Source organism: Neltuma alba, unplaced genomic scaffold (assembly GCF_004799145.2).
Source record: "Neltuma alba isolate B1F8T4 unplaced genomic scaffold, ASM479914v2 tig00001865_pilon, whole genome shotgun sequence".
Taxonomy (NCBI): Eukaryota; Viridiplantae; Streptophyta; class Magnoliopsida; order Fabales; family Fabaceae; genus Neltuma; species Neltuma alba.
The window spans coordinates 52,581-78,161 of NW_021632648.1; the positions used below are offsets into that span (position 1 = coordinate 52,581).

Below are 25,581 nucleotides of genomic sequence, written 5' to 3' on the forward strand. Positions count from 1 at the left end.
TCCTCTTCACAAGTCTTGGGTTAATATAACAGAATGTTCATGAATAAGCATGACTACTATTTCAAACAAGATCGATTCTGTCCATAACAGGGGAGAGGGAAGAGTTTATCAATTTTACTTCTATTGTTACCCAAACACTTTATATACACCTCTAAGCGTATTTTATGTATAATATAGTAATTTAATGCTCTAGCGTCATATTATTGTGCCTCAAAACAGTGATCCCCCCTAAATCATACCATTATGCTCATTTAAGCATTTCCAACAAAAATGAACAGCACTTCCTCCTAAATCAAAAAAATTCTACAGCATCAAAAATACCATCCTAACCATCATACTAGAGTCTTAATCATGCTTATGCTTTAATTCTTTGAGACAAAATCAGTGTTGATTCTGAATATCACACGGTAAACAAAATTAGGAAGAAAACAACAGCACATACACAAAATTGAATCCCAAATTCGAATAATACACCTTCATAATTCGCACAGCACCAAACAATGGCATTTTCTAATGACATGCAACAGTAGATATAATCTATATAAGCTTTAATCCATATTCTTCTATGATTATTTCACTCCAGCACCATTTTCTCTTCCTAAAATCAAATATTAAACAGCATATTCCTCCCCACAACATCTTAGTTGAATGAAATAAGGATGGGAGCAGTTAAAGGACTTACCTTGGCTTATTAATAGGTTTATGAGTGAGATTCTTCCTCTCCGTCTTCTCTTCCCTGTCTTCAATTTCTTCTGAGAGGGAGACCAAGATTGAGAGACCTAGAGGGAGAGGGAGGGGGAGACGGGACCAAGAGGGAGGGGGAGAGGGAGACAGACACTGAGAGGGAGAGGCAGACGGAGACGAAGACTGAGAGGGAGGGGGAGATGGAGACTGAGAGGGAGGGGGAGACAAAGACCGAGAGGGAGAGCGAGAGTAGACCGAGAAGGAGGGGGAGACTGAGTGACTACGTGTGAGAACCAGAGCAGAGGGAGTCGCGGTTTTGGGGGAGGAGGGGCAGCTAGGGTGGAAGGAAAAGTAATATGAAAGAATTAAAAATAAAAAAAAATTGAAAATATAAATTTATCTCGAGCAGGGCAGGGTACCCTGCCCTCGACCCGGCCCTACCCTGCTTGTGATCAGTCCTGCCCAAAAAGTGCCCTTTTTCTTTTGGGCTTCAATTTTTCAGGTCGGGTTGGGCTTTTTTTCTCTGGGCTCAGGCGAGCACATCGGGCGAACGGGCATCATGAACACCCCTAGGCTTCATTGCCCAAAAATTGATGCTCTGCTCATATCATGAAAAAAAAAATTCCACCTATACCTGAAAATCACATTTCATAATTCTACATTTTAACACATTAAAATCATCCAGAAATAATCCAAAACAAGTCTTAACAAATATCTAATTAAATAACATCAATAATCCATCTAATTAAACTGATGTGGTTATGGAACAGATTTTAGGACAATTACACAGGACATAATCGACAATCAATTTTAGAGATATGTATCACATCATAAGGCACAAATTCTATACAATCGAATCCATTATATCTTCAGATTTAGTAGCATATTCATTTTCTCTGTTCATGAGAAAGAAACTAAGGAGTAATTTGGTAAACTGGTATCTAGATCCTGTAATCTCACATGCAAAGGTATCTCAGATACTAGGATTGGATGATGGTATGGCATGTTGTTATGTGAAGATATAGTGCTCGTTTGGATCAGCGATTGGAAAAGCTGCTTATTGAAAAAGTAGTTTATGGATAGCTAAATTGGATAAGCTGAATTGTGTTTGGATTGAAGTTCAGAAAAGCTCGTTTGCAAAAGTGAGATTGGTAAAAAGTTGTTTGGATTATGGTTGAGTAAAAGTAAGTTTGGTTGTAAAATGACCAAAATGGGCATGAGTTTTAATAAATAATGAAAAATGAAAAAAAAGACTTCACATAATACAATGGAATTAAAATAATTTAATATGAAGAAGTGAATTAAATTTTAAAATTTTAGAGAAATAAAAAAATTATTTTAAATATAAGTGAAAGAAGAAAAAAAAAGAATTGATATAATACAATGAAGAGTAAAATTTAATGAGTGAATTAAAATTAAGAACTTTAGGGAAATCATAAGAAATATTTAAGAAATGAAGTGCAACATGATAAAAAAAAATTAACATAATACAATAAATTTAAATTAATTTAATACAAAGAAGTGAAATTGATTGAGTGAATTAAATTTGAAAGCATTAGAGAAATGAAAAAAAATATTGTTAATATAAAGCTAAACGTAATTTAAATGGATAAAAATGTTTTGAACTCCAGTTGACAATGTAAAACAAAATAATATTACATAATTAATTAATTGATAAGCTATGAATAATTTGGTCTCTGATTGCATCACGAACATGATTCATATGCGGTGAAGACTGTGATGTAACATTTGAAGGCGATGGTTGACTAGCTTTAGCCTGATCATGTTCGGCCACTATATTATCATTTTCAGCTTGTTCAAAAAAGAAGTCAGAGCTTGAATGTCTCCTTATAAGGTTATGAATGGCCATTGTTGTACAAACCATGTTTCACTTGTGTTTGGAAGTCGTAACTACGCATGTTTCGTAAGATGTGAAATCTATTCTTCCAAACACCGAAGGTTCTTTCTATTGTGCACCTTACTGGAATGATAATAATTGAAGGCTTCGTTAATATTTCGGAATCCTACTTGTCGTCGGAAGTTCGGAAAGTGGTAGCGCTCAGATCTGTATGGACCTAGATATCTATTTGGTGTTGGATATCCCGCATCAACCAAGTAATATTTCCTTAATGATTCATGAAACAATTTGAGAGATTGTGAAATGAATAAAAATATGAAATAATTAAAAAAACATGCGTGATTGGAACTTGTAAACATATACCTCGAGGTAGATGAGGGAAATTAAGAGATGAATTTGTAATAGCACTGTCAAATATACGAGCATCATGTGCAGATCCCTCCCATCCTACCAAGACAAAAGTGAAACACATATCTCAATCACATACAGCCATGACATTTTGTGATGGATTTCCCTTTTTGCCAATAAATTTGTCTCGTTTTGCAGCAGGGACAACACAATGTATATGAGTGCCATCAATTGCTCCGATTACATCCTTAAAAAATGGATAATAACGTGGATCAGTCTCAATTTTTCTATGAGTTCCACGAAATGTAGGATCGATGGGTCGAATAAGTTCACTCAATAGGCTAAGGCAAGCTTGCAGTACATTCTAAAAGTGCCTACTTACAGTTTCCACTGAATGTTGAAACCGTTCCTGGATCATCCTATTGCATTGTCCATGTGTAACCGTGTTTAAAAACTGCGACCATTTCTTCAATTCCTACATACTTAGACTTTCGTAAACCATGTTCCTCTAATTTAGTACATAAGAGGTGGAAAACATGTTTATCCACTCTAAACATTTCGGGACATCGATCGTCATGCCCCTCCATAATTCCTTGTACCCATAAGTTTCCTGTCAGCTCACTAGTTCTGCAGGGTTGTTTATACATACACATTTCAGAATAATGACCAACCAATGCACCTACTACTTCATATTGTGTTAATTCTTCATTAATCATGGATAAACGTGTTGAATGGTTATCTTCATTCCACTATGAATCATTATCCCAATTCCGCAAAGTATCTTCATTCCATGGTGAATCATCATTCTAATTAGCCATTTCTGGAATTAACCCTGTAACTGTGATGACAACAAAGTGTAAACATTATAGTTACCAAACTAAACAAAGTGTAAATAATTTTCAAACTGCAAATAGAAAAGCAAACACATAGATGAGAAGTAGAAATTAGCATTAATATATTACTTAGTCATTAATAACGTTCCTACAACAGGCCACATCAGTTTAGGTTAAAACAACAATCAGTTCAAGCTAACAAGTGCAATAATAACAGTGAAACAACTAAGTCATAAACTAAATCCTATTCTGCAGGTCCCTTCCATGTGTCTGGGTCTTATGCTGCCGATATCAACCAACACAACAACTTACGTCTATCATGCATAAAACCCAAATAGGCTCGCCTAGCCCACCTTAACCGTGTAAGCATCTTGGCACATGCATAATATAGTTGAGGGTCATCATTAAGCTCCTCAAGGCTAGCTAGGTGTGCCAAAACCTTGTCAACTAGTTAGGGATCTTCAACCAATGCTGCTGCTCGCTTGTCAGAAGCAGCTGCGATAACACTAAGGCTATCAGAAATTTTAGTAGATGCAACAACTTTTTTCTTCTTCTTCACATCAGACATCTCACCCCTCTTCCTCTTTCCATAGCTTCCTGAGCCACTTGGTCCAGTACTCGAAGGGTTGTTTAAATTGCAACCGGCAAAGTCATCTGTGACCCTTGCACTAGCTGTTGGGTCAATACCAAAATTTTCATCCTCAATATCCCCCGACCCTTCTTGTTGGTCGAGCCTAACTCTATAAACATCCTCCTCTTTTGTGTTAGGTTGTGGAGCGAATGCTGGCTGAGGCTGCGAGGCTGATGGTTTGTACATATACTCTCCCGAAGCCACAACATCTTTGAATATCTTCATTAGGTCTGATGCGAACATCAACCCTTGATGTCTAAATTTTTTGAAATTGGGATCCACCTACATTAACGTAATTAGGCAAGTGTAAGCAATGACTAAACTGATATTTAAAATTAAAACTCAACTAACACAAATAGTTACCATTAATTTTCGTTGCCACCACTCATCAGAGGCCAACACCCTATTTGTCGTTGCATCATAACCAATGCCAGTCTCCCCAGACATAAGTTTCTCCCACAACTTCCAATCCTTTCTCAAAATGTCAAATCTATTCTTAAGTTGCTTCCTGTCATACATTTTCCCACTCCTTTCCTGAAAACTCTCTGTAATTTTGTTCCAACTGGACCTCGTAAATGACGTTCCTTGGTGTTCCTTGTGCACTATTTGCTCGGCACAAACATCGATTAGAATTTTCGTCGTGTACGGATCCCAACTCGCTTTTGCTTTTTCATTATCCATTTCTAGGTGGAAAATAATATAGATAAGACTAACAAAAGCAAACAAAGCACCAAAAATGTTCAAGTTCAAGTTACATTATGTAAGAAATAAGTTCTACCCAAACAAAAATATATGTTATTTACATATTCTTCTCACCTAAAATTAAGAAGAAACCCCAAGACAAAAAAGTATTTGGATTAGAATGACATTAGACTATTTAGTCATCGCTTTGAAAACCTTGTCTTTCCTTCTTCTCTTCTTCCCTCATTTTATTTTTTTTAACCACTAAGTTAATATTTTAACGGTTTAGGTTTAAGTTTTTTTTTCCAAAAATTATTATTAAAATATTAAATGATAAAATTAAATAAATAATAAATGATCAAATTGAACATCACATATTGATCATACGTATTGTTAACATATTAGCATAAAAATTTGTTTAGTATCCACTTAACAAAAGTAATATTTTTAAACAACAAATCTCCCACATTTTTCCTTATATTTATATATGTATATATTTGTTCATGTTCAGAGGTTTTCGTCATATGGAAGCTCCAGTCATCCCATTCGCAAAGAGAGATAGAAGTAGAACAGGATAAAAAGGAAAGGCAATAAATTAACCTCAAGCTCCAAAATTCATATAGCACAGAACTTAGCAATTCTTTCTGTTAAATTTATATAAACATTATAAAAGGAATACATAGAAGCCTAAAGATGATTCAACATCAAATAATCAATCAAATAATCAGATTCAACAAGCAGAGCACTAAAACACGGCACTGAACGAGAGCAGGGATGACGGTGAAGGGAGTGGCGTTGATCGACTCTAGGGACAATTGCCATTTCACCAAAACAGAGCACTGAACTAGACCAGAAAAAAAAAAAACAAAAACAGGACAAGACGGTGGTGCTGCAGAGGAAACATTTCCGGGAGGAAGGAGAATGATTTTCAGTCAATTTCAGGGAACACAGCACTGAACCTATGCGAAAAAAAATAGGACAATAAGGGGAATACAGCACTGATCATCACGGACAGCAAGGAAGACGATAGTTACAGGAATCAACAGGGGATGAAAAGCAAATGTTCTATCAGCTCACACATAAATCAACACACACACAACTCCACATGCTTGGATCAATAGCGTATCACTCCCATATTCACCGAAAACCAACACAAAAATAGGAATCGGCCAACCTGTCACAGATTAGACCAACTAAAGCTTGCTAGTGGTAGATCGGACACTCTATTTGAATAGGACGCTAAGATCTCGACGCACACCTCACATGCACCAGCAGATGGCAGTGACCTAGGTTGGAGACGCCGACAGTAGCTCAGACAAGGTGGAGTCATGATAAAGGACCAAGCTCTCGGTCACTCGAAGCCACACCCAACATGATGACCTCACGGAGGAGACGTGACAGAGCTCACAGCAACCAGGTCTCGGTGGTTCTGGTGAGGACGCGACAGAGGATGAGGGGAGGTAGCTCGCGGTTCGTGGAGAATGGATAGCTCTAATGCGAAAGATAAAAAAAAGAAGAGTTGAGGAAATGAGGGATATTGGCTGAAGAAAGAGAAAAACAACCATCTGACATCTCAACGGTAAAAAATAAGCTCTTACACTGATCCAATAAGCCAAAAAAGAAAGCTTGGGCTAAAACGTATGTTTAACAGCTTAAATCCCATAAGCTGCTTTTTTTTTAAGCCCAACCAAATAGGGTAATTTTTCCAATCGGGCTTACACTACAAATAAGCTCTTTTTAAGCCCTCCAAAAGCCCTGCCAAATGGACCCATAGATAAACAAGGCAATGTCTGAAATAACACCTTTGATAAGCTAATGTTACAATATGTTGTTGAATGACCAAAATCTTATATCACTTCATATCACAAAGTGCAATAAATCTTTGTCATGTTGTCAAATTTTCCCTTATATTTATTGGTAATTAATTCCAAAACAAAATTTATTCATATAAATATTATAACCATATAAAGTATAATACAAATGTTCAAAAATGGCATTATACTTTATTTTCCACATGAACAAATAAGGAGGAAAACCATATATGAGATTTTTAAATTTTTTTTGGATATCTTTCTAATCAAAATTCAAAACAGTAACCTTATAAGATTTAAAGGATGCAACATATAAAAATTAAAGAGTAGATTAGAAAGTTCAAGAAGGAAATAAGATTGATTTGGATGCTCCATCATGTCTTCCATTACTAAAATGTAAGATACACATCTATTATTATACCAAACTCATATTATGAGTACCTCATTTTCTTAACCACAGGATCTCATGCCATAGCTTGCAAAAAACTATTATATTTAAGATCAACGCACACCAAAACTGCCCAGAAACTACTCCTAGCTTTTGAAATGCCATTATTTTTTTCACCTCCAGAAAGATTACTTGCTCTTTGCTTACAAGCTTAGCGCAGAAGGAAAAGGAACAGGGTACCAACTTATTTAGCTAAGGCCTTTCCATCAAGGAGTGTCCCTCATAAGTCATCAGCCTAAACTCCAGCCTCAGGATCATCCACCATTACCTAGATTGTTGCTATAACATAGAAGGGGCAAAGTATTTACAGAGTCGAATAAGGCCAAATACCTCAGTGTTTGGTCGGGCCAAACGGATGTGATTGAAATGAAAATATATATAATAAATATGTATATTCATAATGAAAATGAATAGGGACAAGACTTGCCTCTTGCGATGTGATTGAAATGAAAATGAATCAAAGAAAACCTATAGCCAAATAAATTGTTAACAAATGAAAAACAATATTAAATTGTCTTATTCACCACTCATTTCAGTTGATTCCTCAACCCTCACTGGCTCTTTATCATCAGTGTATGGTTGAAGACCCTCACATGAGTTTTGAAGATTTTTACACATAATAATTGTACTTGTTCAAATTCAGTTACTTTTAGTTAAAATTCCTAAACAGGTAGTTTTAAACAATTTCTCCTAATAAAATTTATTATATTCAACAACTATACATTACATTTTAGTTATATTTCTATTCAATAACTAAACAGGTAGTTTTGAAGACCCTCGCATCAGTGCATGCTATGTGATCCAAAAGACCAATATTATATTTTAAGGAATTTGGGGGTGTAATTTTAGAGACATTATCAAGAACACCTAAGCCTACGAATACAACAATTAAAAATTGGTATCCAAATCAGGCAAACACCGATGATATAACTCTGCAAAATTGCAAATCGGGCAACTGAAATGCAATTCAAAATTGTGAACAGACAAATCGATCCGTTCTTAGCTTAGTCTTTGAACAGGAAATTAATCAGAGAAAGAAAGACCTAGCCGATGCTTTCAATCTTTGTCTTCTCTTGTACCCGCAAGAAGGAGACAAAAATCACTGGAATGAGGACCCAGCTCTATACTTGCAATCTGCAGGTGCTAGCCAGGGAAATTTCCACTCTAAGGGGAGCCTAATCAACATGGAAAAATGGGGCAACTGAAATGGAAATAAGACTGACCTGAGATGGATGGGAGAGATGGACTGAGAGGCTGCCTTGCTGATTCAGTGGTGGCTGATTCGTTGTCGATGGCTTGCCGATTCGGTGGTCGCTGCTTCATTGTCACACCTTGCTGCTTCAGTGGTATCTGCTTCGCTGGTCGATGGCTCCCTGCTTTGCTGTCACTGTGAGCTACCGGACTGACTGAGAGGGAGACCGAGAGTGAAAGGGAGACCGAGATTGAGAGACTAAGAGGGAGAGGGAGACCAAGACTGAAAGGGAAGAGCTGAAGATGGAGACCGAGACTAAGAGGGAGATTGAGAGAGGGACCGAGAGTCCGAGACTAAGAGAGTGAGAGCTTGAGAGGGAGACCAGATCGAGCAAGAGACTGGGAGAGGGACCGAGACGGCGAGACCGAGAGAGTGAGAGACCAAGAGGGAGAGCTTAGAGTCAGAGCAGACTGAGAGGGAGTCGGGACTTGGGGGGGCTAGGGCTGGGTTCATGATATAATGATAATAATATAAAGGAATTAAAAAAAACTAATATATCTCGGGTAGGGCAGGGTACCCTGCCCACTGCCCGGCCCTGCCCGTGATCTACCCTGTCTAAAAGTGCCCAATTTTTTTTTGGGCTTCAATTTTTCGGGTTGGGTTGGGCATTTTTTGCCCGGCTCGGGCAGACGAGCATTATGAACACCCCTCACTATCTTCTTATGGTACTTAGTTCAAAATTCTATGATATTTTAAAGGATTTTTCTGAAAATATCATATTTTGTCATTTTCCCAACCCTTAACAAACGATCTTTTAAAAAATACTCCTCCTTAATTAGCACCACATTTAAAAACAAAAAATTATTCGGGCACAACAACTTTCTTAGTTTATGAAGACTATTGCCAACAAGATTAAATTAATTCTTCATAAAATCATTCCCCCTAATCAATGCAATTTTGTCCCTAGGAGACTCAGTTCTAACAATATTATTATTGCTCAAAAAGTAATTCACTCAAAAAAGATGGTGAAGGAGCCTGAGGCTTCATGACTATAAAAATAGATCTTGAACAGCATATGATCACGTTAGATAGTCAATCTTGCTGAATCATCTCAAAGAAATACACCTATAGGAGAATATTGTGAATATAATTGAGATGCTTTTATCATCGCCAACCATGCAAGTTCTTTAGATTAGTAGCAAGTCCGATACATTCCATCCATCATGCAGTGTGAGACAACGAGATTCCTTTTCTCCATACTTGTTCGTTATTTGCGTGAAGAATCTCACTCATCTCGTTTAGGAAAGCATTGCTATTGAGGCTTGGAGACTTCAACAAAGGTCCTCCCATCTTCCATCTCCTTTTTACAGATGATCTCATTAGCTTTGCAAATGCTAATTTAGGCCAAGTGCAGGTAATCAGGAATTGCCTCAAAACCTTCTACGATGCCTCGAGACAGCCTGGTGAAGAATTGGGATTCACACGCATAGCAGATTTAGGTAAATCCATCATCACCTTGGCCGTCCAAACTATGAAATTGCCAACCAGTTTTCAACTATGTGGTAGAATCTTTATATTTCTATCATTTAACTTATTAATATGGAAGAAAATGTAAGCTCAAATAAGTTAATTCGTTACCACTAATTTCTTCTCCCACCAATCATCAGTTACACTAATAGTATTCTTCTCATTATCCCATCCTAAGCTTGTCTCATGAAGCAACCTATCTCATGTCTGTCACTCCTTTTGTAGGGAATCATATTTGTTCTTAAATTGAGGTTTCCCATACACTCTCCCAATCTCCATAGTGAAATTGCCAGAAACAATTGCCCATGCTTTTTGTTAAGCTAGTGCCTTTTCTTTTTCCTTTTTCAACTTGTTTAATGCACAAGTCAATAAAAACCATTGTGCTTTTTATATCCCAAAAGCTGTGACCTTATCCTTACTCATTATGCTATAGAACAATTATAGCTCTTCAGTCATCACAAGTTAATCAACCCGAAACCAACTAAAACAACAAATATCATATGCTATAATGGAAAAACCGATATAATAACCCCTCGTAGTAGCCAAAGAAAGCTTTTTGATTGTAGTAAACAAATATCAGAGTTATCCAAATAAGCCAACAGATCATGATGCATTTTAAAATCCTGAATACTAACTACCTAGCCAAATAGACTTGTTTATCAGAATTAATATATGGTAGATGGATAGCACTCAATGACAGTAATTTACAACCTTACCAGTACCCAGATTTTCAATTTATCTCATTTATCAAAAAACATATTCATTTTCACAATTCTTGCATGCCATAGTTTAGTATACAAAGAGGTTATATATTGAATTAAAGGCCTACAATTAAATACTCCAACTCAATTCATTTAAATGCATACAAAGATCATCACAGGCATTCGTTACACTGATCTCATATCACAAATATTCTATATTGACAAATGATCAGAACCTTTTACACTTGAAATGCCCTTACAGTATCACCATTCACATCTAAACAAAGTTGAATGTACAATACCAAATGAGCAGCTCCAAAAACATTTACATTTCAAGCATATGTAACTAAAATGAACAGGCTCCAAAAACACTCCATAAATCTTTTATTAGTAGTTTCAAACATATCATGCCTTTCCCCTAACATCACACTACCACTATCAAAATCATTTCAATTTGCCCAAAATGTATAGTTTGCCCTTATACATCACAAAAAAAGGTATAAATATGATTAAAGAGATCAAGGAACATTTAAAGACCAGGAGGGGCACAAATATGGAAGAATTAATATAAGATGTACTTTTAATCAAAGTTAAAGCAAGATGTACTTCGGTTGTAGTGCGAGTTTTCATAGATTTTCCATTGTATATATATATATATATCATAGAAGACATTTAGAATTCACCATCTTAGCCTCTTATAATTAATAATTTGTCCAAATTATTATCTGAGCTCTTCTTTTGACTAAGTTAGTGGTCATAATTTAGGGAACCATGACCCTCAAATGAAACGTTTTAATCAGGCGTTCAGAACAGAGGAAAGCTATTCGGAACATATTGTTCAGACAGTGTGGTCAGTGTTTTCCAAATCAAAATAATCTCAAGGTACACAACAGAATGTATGGGACTTTATAGAAATAAAATTCTTGCACATCGATAGCTCAAACACTTGGAATTCATAAATGTTTTTCCCTGTTAATGACACCAAAATTAATTATCGAGAGATCCTTTACTAGGAACTCGAGAATATATACTTGCAACATATGATGAGCGATACACACATATGATAGTATGGTACTCGTGCATTTGAGAATGAGTGGTCCTTTATATAATATAGAAATTTACATATGATAGAAATAATCGCCATTCATATATCTGATTCAATATAACATTACAAAAGAAATTTTTGTAAACAATATCAAAGGTTTTGTTTGTGAAGTACAAAATCACGGTCAAAATCAAAATTTTTAATCCTCTATTTGAACTCTCACGCGAGACTAATAACATATTTAAAATAGACTACCCATTTTACAGAGTAGACTATATATTTACACAGAATCCAATCGATGCAGTCCATGAGTGAAGAAATGATTGTTCAAGAGAGCAGAGGTTACCTAAGTGCCAAATCTGAGCCATGGAATGAAGCACCTTCACCCCACTTAGGAATGATCAGACAAAGTGAAGAATGAAGATTGCAGACCAACGATGGATCAATCGGACAACCCAACGTGTGATCTTGTTCTTTCACGCTGACAAACACCTCAATAGTGCCTCTTCTCACGAGCTGACGACACAAAACGCACCACTAGGGATGACTTCTGTCGAATGAGCAAGGAACGAGCAAGGAGAAAGGAGAAAAAAGGCAAGGATTGATTTCAATCTGAAACCATTTTTGTCTGGATACTATTGCCCACCTTCCCCAATGACCAAAATTTAACCCTCAGAAGCAAATTTTTTTTTTTTTCAAAATACTGGAGTGTTTGGAGTTTGGGCTCCAAAAGCACTTTTAGGCTAAATCAAGCGTTAAAAATATTCGAGCTATGAATTCTTAAATTGAATAATTAGGCTCAGCTTGAGCTAGCAAAACGGTCCAATTTACGGATTGTGGGCTGACCCAACATAGCTCGTGGGCTGACCCAACATAGCTCGTGAGCTGAACGATGCGAATTGGAACAATTCTCACTGCATTGGCGAGCCTACAACCAACACCAACCTACCAATTTTTATTTTGTTTTTTGGAAAAAAAATTATTTGAGATCCAAAAGAAAAATGTAAAAAAAAAAAAGGCATAAAAAATTCACGTTTCAAAAGAAAAAGCAATTGATGGTCTACTATTTATCTATTGTACCTGCTTAGCATGCATCTAATAACGGTCTAGTTAAATTTTTTTAGCATATCCCAATCTAAAGCATCGGAAAACTTACAATGATGACAAAATTCTACGTATCAATATGTACTGGGAAATCCCAATAAAATTCAGTTAAAATTCCTAAATCCAAATTAAAGTCTATATTTTTAACAAATTTCTAATTAGGATATGAGTTATAATGTAAGATTTCTGAATGTTGTTAAATGACCAAAATACCTTTTCTTAATTAAAATAAAACATTAAGTATTTTACTTTTTCTAAGTGATCTCTTATCTCTTATGATTAATTTTAGGACAAAAAAACACGTAAAAATTTTATAGTATTTAAAGTTTGTTTATAACTTGAAGCTTCAAAAATATTTTACATTTCAACATAAATAACCTTATGTTTGTAAATATTTATTTTAACATCTTCAAATGTTTTAATTACAAAAAAAATCTAATATTATGTTGTTACAGTTTATGTTAGTTTGAGTATTTATTTAAGCAAATGTTGGATTCCAACCAAAAATGTAATTTGCAAAAATTTAATATAAAATATTTCCTGTAATTAAGATATCTGAAAATCATAAAAATAAATATTTACAACATGAAAATACAAAATATTTATTTAAAAGGGTTGATTAAAATATTTTTAAAGGTTTTAATTATATATACAAATTTTAAACATTATAAAATTATTTAAGTGTTCTTTAGTCCAAAAAAATAATCATAAGAGAAAAGAGAACCATTTGGGAGAGGTAAAACAAACTTTTTAATTAAAGAAGGACATTTTAGTCATTTAACAAGATTCATAAATTCTTAATGAGGCCTCCTTGCCTAATTAGAAATTTGTTAAAAATGTATATCTGAATTTGAATTTAGGTATTTGTTAAAAATGTATATCTGAATTTGAATTTAAGTATTTCAATTGGATTTAATCAGGATTCTCCCTTAATATTATTATGAAATGAACATCAAAATATATAAAATTTATAATTCTATGGGCAAAAATTTAAAATCTAAACTTATTTTTACCATTAATTTCATATATTGCCTCTGATCCTATTTATAAACTTTAAATTTGGAAAGGGTTGTGGTCTATTTTATAAGTTTCAATTTGAGTTTGTCTTAATATTTAATGCATATTTTTCAATATTGTCCTTAATTATTTCTTTTTTTTTTCATATTTCTCACATATTCTCTTTTATTTATTTTTATTTATTATAAGAACATATTTAAAAATAAAAATATATTTTTAACTAATTTTAACTAATTAATTGTTATTTTTGAATTAATTATTTGAAATTTAAGCTGTGTATTATTAGAGGGTAGATAATTGCCCAAACAAATTAGGTTCCAATGTTTGCCTTTAATGCATGTCCTATAGGCTATACACTATACAATTACGGTGTTTATTATTAGAAAAGTGGAAAAGGTAAACAGAGAAGACTGTCAGTCCAAAGAAAATAAAAATAGAGAAGACTGATTCAACAATAAATGGGCTACGCACAAAGATAACACAAATCAAGAAATGGTCCAAAAAAGCATTGAATGAGCTCCACAACAAACAACATAAAACGCATACTTTGGTTCCCCCCCCCCCCCAAAAAAAAACGTCAATTTTATTCAAATACTAAATAAAAAAAATTATATAAAAAAGTTGGCCAATAACATTTGACTAATTTGAGCAAAGTTCAAATAAACCAAAGAAGAAGACTGACCCAGCACAATAGAAACAAGAAAGTGAACAAACTAATAATAAAGACAATTTGAAAAACTAACATAATAGAACATAAAATAATCAAGCTAAGCAGCTGTGGATGTCCTTGTAGTCATCTTTTACTACCAGCAGGTCTGAGTCAGCCCAAATTCGAAGACCCTTGTTACACCAACCATTACTCTTCCACGCATGGAGGCTTGGCAGTACACATCTATTTCCTTGAAGCTTCGTCATATCAAGAAACTCGTAGACTTACTTTCAAGAGATAACGTCACTACAAGGCATTAAGGCAACCCAATGTCTCACAACGTGTGCACCCTTGAGGGTGTCCCCCCGGTGGAGGGTGTTGAAAGTAAAAAAATGCCCATAGAAATATTGGCATTTTTGGACAGGGTTGGACATCGGGTATACTGTGTCACCCTTTCCATTTGGCTCTGCCCATAAAGTATAAATACTTTTATTTAAAAAATATAATACACGTCATATTATTATGCTATTATAGTTTTTTACTTGGCTTGTTTTTAATAAATTATGGGTGATTGGATGTTATTTATTTCTTATTTAAGTAAGGATATTGTGTTAAGACTCATTGTGTTGTGTTTGAATCTATAAGTAATGTGAAATTCTGTGAACTACTAATATTTATATTGATTTTTTGAATATTACAATTTATGGAATTGTGGAATACATTTGATGTTTAAAATATTATTTTTCAGTTGTTGATTGGAGTTTTCTTTTCATATAATATTATGAATAAACATCTCTACTTAGATAAGAAAGCCACCACCCTGTTGAGCCCGAAATGACTTGAGCTTTTCATGGGCATCTTGTAGCCTATTTATCTTTCAGGCTAGATATGGGACAGGGGCTATGCCCTGCCCAATCTTACCTATATGCAACTCTAATTGAAAGGAGCTCAAGTACAAAGCACTAGAGAAATATAACTACTTCAAAGGTGAATATGAAATCTGACTAGAGTTATGGTGGTAGATCTTGGTCCATGATATTCTGAAACTTGAAAGAAGGTACTACGAGTAAAGAAAAACGGTGATAACCGACCAGTAATCAAAGGATATCACTCCATGCATGGACACCTCTGCCTTCTCTTCAGGTCTCCATTCTGCCTAAAATGACATCAATGCCATGACAACAAATATGCCTTGATGCCAGACCTTCACAAGGTAGCTAACGGAACCTACTAGAAACTGATTTAATGACGAATGACCCATAGAAGTTGCCATAGGAAACAATCCAAACCTTTCAGATTAGAAGACGATACCATCCCTTTGGGTGGAAGGCCCCCTTAATCCACTGTCCTTATTTGGCTTGAAGAAACCACAACCAAAAAGAGCCATCTAAATCTTTGCAATTATTAGCTTATATTTTCATCATTATTTATCTCTCTTTGCTTTGCTTTACTATTGTTCCATCGGTCACTGGGCTTTCTTATTAATATAATGATGCTAATGAGTCTGTTTTTAATTGCTCAATCCATTCTATTAAATTAAAACTAGCTCACACCTCACAAAAAAGAGGCTAGCCCCTGAATTTAGCCACAAGGAAGTTGGCAAATGCCACCCTGAACTCATCACCCACCTGATGAATTAGTAGGTTGGGCTTGTTGGCCCTACTCAGTTATCGGCTTGGCCAACATTAGCATAAAAGCACAAATGAGCGAAACTGCAAGTAAAAAAGGAAAATTTTAAGTTAAGAACCAATATTGAGGGGTATTTGGTCTAATGCCCCTTAAAAATTGTTATTTAATACTCTCTCTTATTTTTTTCCTTCACTCATTCTTTCTCATCTCTTTTTCCACTTATTCTCTTTCCCAACCACATTTTTCATAAACAAAGGTGTTTTTGGAAAATAAATTGTATTTTTTGTACATTTATTGCTTTTAATTAATTTTAGTGACTTTTTTATCGACATGATTCAGTTGATTGTCTCTTATAAAAAGTAAAGAAGGGAGTACTTTCTTTGAATGTATGGAAAAAGGAGAGGAAAGGAGTCTATAAAGGATTAATATAATTTTTAGTTTTTGAAATTTGGATTCATTTAGATTTGGTCCTTCAAATTTAAAATCCATGATCTAAGTCCGTTGAAGTTAATCTACATTAATATTAGTCTTTAGAGGTCAATGATATTAAAATTTATTAAAGTGTCATAAATAACATTAAAGTGGTATAAGCTCACCTAAATTTGTACGTAGTTGGATCCTATGTGAATATATAACAGAAAAAGAACGAATTTTCAAAATACAACACAAAGGATGGTTATGCAAAGGGGGATAGATGCATCAATTTAGAAGATGTTCACTGCATTGCATTTTGAGAATTCATCCTCTTTGCATAATCATTTTTTGTGCAAACTTATCCCCCAGTATAATTGTTCTCTGGACTGCATTTTTAGGACCTTCCTTTTTTTTTTTTGGTTATTCACATAAAATCTAATTAGATGCCATCTGGTGAGTTAATATCATCACTTTAATGCCATTTATGATATTTCAGCAAATTTAAATACTATTACACCTTCAGAGACTAACATTTTAAGACAAATTAAATTTTAGAGACTAAAATTGTGAGTTTAAAATGTAAAGAATCAAAACAAAAATTGAGTCCAAATTTCAGGAACCAAAATTTGTATTAATCAAAAATAAAAAAAGAGAGAATAAAATATAATCTTGTCTAACATGTGGTTATTAGTGTATAGACATGTAATCAGAAGGGGTAAAAATTGAAAATGAATTTAATATTCAAGCATCTACAAATTAGATATTAGGATTAAGATTGTGATTGAGAGAGAAAATAAGTTTTAAAATTATGGTTGCCATGTCATAGGATTACTCATGGGATGCATGAATTAAAAAAAAAGAAATTTAATTGCAAATTATACAAAGGATCCAAAGTGACCATATCTCAAAAAAAAAAAAAAAGGAAGGGAAAAAAAAGCTTCATTGTCTTCACTCCTCTCTAATTAGTTGTTCCTTTCTTCTTTTTCTTCACCTAAATCTGTACTCAGACCTAACATAAATACCAAGATTCAAATCTATCTTTAGAAGCCTCATTGTGCTAGATTCATACGCATAAAACAAAGATCCTAATCTCTCCAGGAAATCAACTTTGTCTAGGAAACTGTTCGTCGTCCACAGATCACAATGGAGGACAAAGTTGGTCGTTGTTGACCATGGTGATTGCAACAAAGGGGAGATTAAGAGGATGGCTGAGGGAGAGGCAGAAATGAGGAGTAATTTGGTCCAAAAATGTTCAACCTTGGAACTGATTTTTCAATACCAAGAGGTGGTGGTAATGATTAATTTTAGAAAAAGTAGCGTATGTGTGCAATCTTTTTTTGTTTTTAAATCTAATTTGATCTTTTATTAAGAAAAGGTAATTAAGATTAAGAAAATTTTCAACTTTGCTCTTTTCTTCTTTAAAAAAAACCTAAGAAAGTCGTATTTGAAGTTCTTTTATTAAGGACCCGTTTGGTTGGAAAAAGAAGGGAATGGAAAATTTTTGACCGAGAGTCTTTAAGCAGTGAAATAGAAAATAAGCTGATAAAAAAATTTTAAAACTCACAAAATATTTTATGTATTAAAATACGTCTTAGGGTGGGGTAGAATATTGACCTATGAGTTCAAATTCCTAAGTTGGGGGATGGGCCAGGCTTTGTCGCGCATATAAATAAAGTTATCGGGAAACCATCAGAGACAAAACAACAGGCGAAATATATTGGTCGAAGTAGTGAAGATTTAGATATTTTGGGTTTGATCCTTAGGATACTATGTATAGAGAAAAATGTTGTTAGAAGAGATCTTTATTACGATCTCTATAATATTCTGAGAGATTAGTTTCTTGCTATTTAGTGGGAAAATATTCTGAGCAACTAAAAAAACAAGCGAATATGGGAATATGGGAAAGTATGGAAAAGTTCCTAACTATGAATGAAAAAAAGCCAATCCAATCCCGCTGCCCACAGAATGGATCTCACCAAATTCAGAATTGATGGCAAAAATTAAAAGAAAATAAATCCAGAATTGAATTTACCTTTTATTTTTTATTAGGAGTTATTTAAATATTTTCACATGTCAATCCAAATTTAAACAGGCTAGGTTGTTTGGAATAGTGATTAAAGTCTCTAAAATTAACTTTCCAATAGTCATTTATGGAATATAAAAATATATGAAAAAAATTTGTCTCAAACTATAGGACAAATTGTTAACCATTATACCGAAGTTATAAAAATTTTCAAAAAAATTGTTTTCTGCTGCCGGAGCTCCGGTGACTAATTGTTGAATTTTCTAAAAAACCTATTGTTAACTAATATACTAAAGTTGCTAAATAAGCTTATAACAGGCTACATGCCAGGTTTAGGCCCACTTGCTACAAAATAGGCTTGACCTCTTAAGAGTAAGGCCTAACGCCTGGCTTGTTTTCACTTCTAACTACCTTCAATCCTAAATATAAGAATTAGTTGTAGATTGAATTTGATACTAAATATAAGATCATAATCTATATCTTTCATATATATCCATTCTATCCCAAGTAATTTCTTATAATGATTGCATATGTTAAGGAGTTTCTATTAATGATTAGTTCAACACATATAATTAAAAAAGTATTTTAGAAAAGATAACATTTATTTATTACAAAAAATTAACTTAATTAATTTTTTAATATTCACAAATTAGCCTAACTCTTATATTAGGGAGTGAAAGGATTATATATGCCTTCAAAAGTCCTCACCAACTCTAATTTCTTCTCTCTCTTGCGTTTCAAAAATCATAAGCAGCACATTTTTACTTATGATTTTTCATACCACTTATTGTTGCAATTTTAATTCATTAACTTTTATATTTTTTTAACTGTATCTTGAGATATACAAATCTGTATAAAGTTTTAGAATAAATTATACTGTTGATAACTTATTACTATCAATGAGAATCAATATAAATCAGGCAAAAAAAATGAGAATCAATATAAAAAGCCTTCTTTTCCATTTAGGGTGAAAAGAATTTTGGGAGAATGATAAAAAAAAAAGTTAGAAATTACTAAATCCTAATACATGTTTGGTAACAATATTATATTTAGTGTTGATAACACTGAATTTGTAAATAACGATAAATTTTTATTGACATTTTTTATTTAGCAGTTACAAATTTTTAGCTTCTTTTTTTGTTTTTTTTTTCAAATTTTTTTTGTACTAGCAAATTTTTTTTTGAGAAATACATGTTTTTTTTAATAGGCTTCAACTCAATTTATTACTCTCCCAATTTAAAATATAAGCTAAACTTTATTGGAAGGTATATTTTTTTATAAAATAATATTCACTTTTGTCTAAACATTTAATGAGTTTTTTTTCCAATTTTATCTCCTATATATTTTCTTTTCTCTTTCATTTATTCATTATATCTTTTATTTATTCTTTTCATTAATAAGAACATATTTTTTAAAAAATACATATTTTATATATTTATTGTTTTAAAGTGATTATAATTAGTTTCTTAATAAATATACTTCCTCCGTCTCTTATTATAAGATTCTTTTAACTAAATTACTTAGTTTAAGAAAACAGTTAAAAGTAGTTAAAAACAATTAATACGTGGCAAATATAATTTTTTTAAAATATACTTCTATATATAAATAGATAAATATGAGAGAATAATAATAAAATAAATAAAAAATATATTAAAGGTATTAAATTAAAAATAAACTGAGTAATAACATATTAAACGTTCAGATAAATTAAAAAAATCTTATAAAATAAGATATATCCTGTTAAAAAATTAGATTTTATAAAAAAATGGAAAAGTAAATAGATAAAATTTAGAAACCTTACTTTGCGTGTTTCCAGATTCCAGTTCCACCAACGATTTATTTCCTCACTACAAAATTAAATCATGCTCATGTAAAATAGAATATCTGAATTAATTTCCAAGTCCAGTCAAAAGCAGAACACGTCGTCGTGCTTGCATTAAATTATAGGTCTCTTTTCTCATGCATTGAAAAGAAAAGCTAATTATACGGTAATATGCCCATGACTCCAAAAGCTGCCCTCCACGTCGTTCTTTCAATCAGACACTGTTCTTTGTTTTTTTTTAATGATAGTTTTGCATTCTTCTCCTTTTTCTGCCTTATCCCCACGAAATTTCCCAAATTTCAAACTTCAAAGTTCTACACTTATCTCTTTTCTAACTTTCCCAACAGAAACCGCGTTTTCTTGCTCCTTGGTCATTTTCTCCCGTTTCTCTATCCTGATTCGCTGATCCTGAACCATCTAAGAAGCTCCCTTCTTGGTCTTCTTTTGCTGCTTCTTCAAAACCCCATTTTTCGATCTCAGAGTTATGATTTTCGGTTGCTAGCTAGGAGGAAGTGGTTCAGTGAGCTTAACCACATGGCTGAAAGCGGTGAGGAGAAGTTATTGGCTATGGCGCGCCACATAGCAAAGACGTTGGCTCAAGATAACAGCATTGCTGATGATATTCTGCAAATTTTCTCCAACTTTGATAGGAGATTTTCGCGGGAGAAGTTGTCGGAGATAAGCGGCGGCGATCATCCCCGAGGCTATGTTTCTCTGGAAAATAGCCTCAACTCTATCGATCGTCGGATCTCACACTATGTTTCATTCGATCAGCCCATTTGGGCGGACGCGGCTGACGCCGCTGCCTTTCTCGAAGCCATCGATGAGTTGATTGCCACCATCGGTGAGTGGAGCCCCATGGCGGCTGATGAGACTGTTGGCGCGTTCTTGGTACGCGCCGACGACATGCTTCAGCAGGCCATGTTTCGTGCGGAGGACGAATTCAGGTCTCTGATGGAAAGCGGGGGCGAGTCGTTTGACCTGACTCGGGCGGACTGGAAAAGCGAGTCAACTCGCAACCTGCCTTCTGACTCGGAGGAGGACGAAGATGCTAAAGCCGAAGCGGTCATAAGAAACAGTGACGATTATCAGATTCCGTTGGCGAAGCCGGTGTCTGATTACGACGTCGTACTTGATGCTCTACCTTCGGGAACAATTCAGGACCTTCACGAAATTGCGAAACGCATGGTGGCTGCTGGATTTGGGAAGGAGTGCGCACACATGTATAGCAGCTGCCGAAGAGAATTTGTAGAGGAGAGCTTGTCGCGACTAGGGTTACAGAAGCTAAGCATCGAAGACGTTCACAAGATGCCTTTGCAAGACCTCGAAGATGAGATTGCAAGATGGATCAAAGCTTGCAATGTTGCTCTTCGGATTTTATTTCCTAGCGAACAACGAATCTGCAATCGCGTTTTCTTCGGCCTCTCCTCTGTTTCTGATCTCTCTTTGATGGAGATTTGCCGAAGATCGACACTTCAGCTACTCAATTTTGCTGACGCCGTTGCAATTGGGAGCCGCTCACCAGAGCGTTTGTTCCGAATCCTTGATGTGTTTGAAACATTGAGGGACCTTATTCCCGAATTCGAATCCTTGTTTTCCGATCAGTACTCTGTGTTTCTGAAAAACGAAGCAATCACAATCTGGAATAGATTGGGTGAGGCAATTAAAGGCATTTTCATGGAACTTGAGAACCTGATTCGACGTGACCCGACAAAAGCAGCAGTTCCTGGTGGTGGGCTTCACCCAATTACCCGCTACGTGATGAACTACCTCCGAGCAGCATGTCGTTCTTGCCAGACCCTCGAACAGGTTTTTGAAGACGGTGGGCCATCACTGAAGGACTACACGAAGCTTGACGAAAGCAACGCATCGTCATCTTCACTTTCTGTGCAAATGGCATGGATCATGGAATTATTAGAGAGCAATTTGGAAGCCAAATCCAAAATTTACAAAGACCCAGGATTGTGCTCTGTTTTTATGATGAACAATGGGAGATATATGGTTCAGAAGGCAAGAGATACTGAACTCGGAACCCTTTGGGTGATGATTGGATTCGAAAACACACGGCAAAAGTCCGGCAATACCATGTAAGCTATCAAAGAAGCTCATGGAGCAAGTTGCTGGGTTTGTTAAAAATAGAAAGTGGATCATTATCATCTAATGTAGTTGCAAAATCTATGAAGGAGAAGATCAAATCTTTCAACATGCAGTTTGAAGATATATGCAGGCTTCAGTCCACATGGGTTATCTATGATGATCAACTAAGAGAAGAGATAAGGATTGCTCTGGAAAGAATATTGCTTCCTGCGTATGGGAACTTCATTAAAAGGTTTGAGAATGTTCCAGAACTTGGGAAGCATGCTGAGAAATATATCAAGTATGGGGTGGAGGACATCGAAGCAAAGCTTCAGGATTTGTTTCACGGAAACAGTGGATCAGCTGGTAGCCGAAGGTGACGATGATTTTTGTCCCCCTCCCTGAAAAGGAAAAGTCACTATATTGCTGTGTATATGTAAAAAGTTACAGTGTATGATAGAAAACAAAGTTTTTATTAACATAGCTCAAACAGTACTGCCATGGGCATGAAGGATTTGGGGTCTTGAGATGTATTAGGCATACAATATTGTAGGGTTGGTTTTTTTAAAATTTTTTTTGTCAGCATCCCTTTCTTGGGAGAATACTTTTTGTAAAAGCATACTAAATTATCTTATGAAACGTAATAAAGTAGGCTTCATCTGATGTTATAATATCCATGAGAAGGCTTACGCATCTAAGCTTGAATATCCTGTCCTTTTTTCTTGACGAGTTCTTTGGTGAGTCGATAAAGTCCAATTGTTCATTGTCGTGAGTCTCCAATGGTTAAAAGATGGTTCCATCCACGAGAAAAGTTTTCAAAGGTTGGTTTCCATAAAGAGTTTCAAATGATGGGCTTCTGATTTAGTGATGAGTATGATCTGTTAGCTTTCTCTCCTTTTACTGAAAGGATGAAATGGATATGTTTAATCATTTCATTATTTCTTGTTTCTTTTTATTTTTTTCTCTCATGCTAATTGCTTGACCGAATCTCAATTTACATATCTTGAGTGTTGCCACAGCATCGGCAAATCCTCCTCAGTTCATTCATCTTTGCCACATACCTCCCAGCGGACCTGTCAAAGTCAAGTCAAGTTGCCTTTAGTTGGAAAAGGTTTGACTTTTGACAGGTAATTAAAACAAGTGATGGTTTTGCGATGGAATATCCCCTTTTGTTTAATCATGGTTTTACAGCAAGCTTTTGCATATTTATTTTTGGTTATATTGTAAATTACTGATGACTTGGTGTTACTGTTATTGGTCACTAAGTTGCTTTCTTACCTATCTTCTCTGTATATTCATTGTTGTAATGATTTTATGTGTAAATAACCATTATATGGGATTTTAGACACATTTTGCTTTTGTTATTTCAATGTTAATTCTCACATATTATTTTTGCCTTATCATATTTAGTTATTTTATATGCAAATCATTAGTGGTGGTGGCTACAACATCAAGACTGGACCAGGCTATTCAGTTGAAACCATGAAATTTGATGTGGGTGGTAAAGTTGCAGTTTTAGGCACAATGGAAGCGCTGGTTCAGTTTAAACCTCCCGAGTAGAGTTTATTTGTTTGTGTCATTATTCTTGACCACTCGAAAGCAACAGATATTCTCCAGATTAATTGACTTATATGTAAATTGCTTCGTTCCATCTTTTTTTGTTATGCCAAGCCTTTTTGAGAAAATGGTGCAGAAAAGTTGTCTTAGTTTTTAAATTTTCATAGTTGATCTAATGTTATTGTATTTCATATTATACTATAATTTGGAAGGACTGTGCACTTTAAGGTGCAATGCAAGTTCATTTTTGTAGTTGCTTTCAGGAATATGATAAGTGGAAACTGGCACGAGGCTTGAATGCATTGTCACAGTTTCCAATGGAAAGACCAGAGAGATAAGGATTTACTTGGTTCATGATTTACTGATATTTCATCTAACTTATTGCATAAAGTATTGAATAAAAAATATGTTAATTTTGACTAAAATCTTACCATTGCATTACAATCTTATCATCTGAACCTAGTTTTGTGTGATGCTTAAATCTATTCACTTTGTTTCTAGATAATTAACAGTGTCGTATGTATTCTTGTTGTTGCAGAATCACTAAAGTGTAACTGGTGTTTCTTTGAAACTTCAATTTGGATAAATGTTTCTTCTTCTTTTTCATCATTTCCGACGCAAACTCTTTGCTGAATGAGCAAAACAACTTTGATGTTGTGCTACGATGCATGATGTTGAGTGTTTATGTTATGTTATTTAAGTGCAGTTCTAAATCCTACATTAAGAAATAATGGTCTTATAGTTTAGTGGCATGTAAGCTCTTGTATAAATGTCAGGTCATGTGTTTGATCCTACTTGTAACATTAGACCATTAGTGCCTACCTAGGGGTGAGCAAATTAGAACTGAAACCAAAAACTGAACTGAACTCAATTCTGTTTTTTAGGCTCGGTTAATTCAGTTTTTGATTTGGTTTCTATTTATACAACTTCCAGTTTTCGGTTCTTAATGCGGTTAATATTAACAAAATTGTTTTTAATCGAAAAACTGAAATAAAAAGGAAAACATGGGCCCTCATGTGATTTCTCCTTGTCTCTTCCCAAGTCCAAAGTCCAAGTCCAACATATTAAAATTGTTTTTAAAAAAAATGTTGCGGTGCTACCCCAATCAGAATCCAGAGTAGCCAAGTTCTCCGCTCCCCCGAATCTCTCCTTGTCGGCATTGTATAAATCTCTGGCCAGCTCTCCACCACCATCTCCATTCTCGGACGCATTGTAGTATCAGTGCATATCACTTGACAGGTGAGAGAGGAATTGGAGCGGACACTTTGGGTAGATCGAAGTGAAGGTAACACAGTCGCGGTCCTCACCCTCTTGCGTCCACTTGACATTGCCGTCGCCTCAGCGCTCTATCCTCACAAGCTTCGAGTACCCTTCCTTCTGCTCATCCATCTCTCTTATTCTGGTCAAGTTTTTCTCCATTTGTTTGGAACCAAGCACACTATATTTGAATTTTGGAACTGGAACCTTCCGATTTTTGATCCCATTGTTGAGTATTCAAAGCTACTTTTGTCATACCATATTCTAAATTGTG

At 34.7% G+C, this 25,581-nt stretch overlaps 1 protein-coding gene and 1 pseudogene across 1 annotated transcript; one reads left to right on the forward strand and one right to left on the reverse strand.

The window, feature by feature from the left end:
* Window positions 1-4,174: 4,174 nt before the first annotated feature.
* Window positions 4,175-5,035, reverse strand: LOC114713020 (L10-interacting MYB domain-containing protein-like). The gene is made up of 2 exons (XM_028897607.1): window positions 4,718-5,035; window positions 4,175-4,636 (listed from the first exon to the last, which is right to left on the reverse strand). The coding sequence occupies exons 1-2, from the start codon at window positions 5,033-5,035 to the stop codon at window positions 4,175-4,177; spliced, it is 780 nt and encodes a 259-aa protein (XP_028753440.1).
* A 15,703-nt stretch (window positions 5,036-20,738) lies between these two features.
* Window positions 20,739-23,168, forward strand: LOC114713029 (exocyst complex component EXO70B1-like; annotated as a pseudogene).
* The last annotated feature ends 2,413 nt before the right edge of the window (window positions 23,169-25,581 follow it).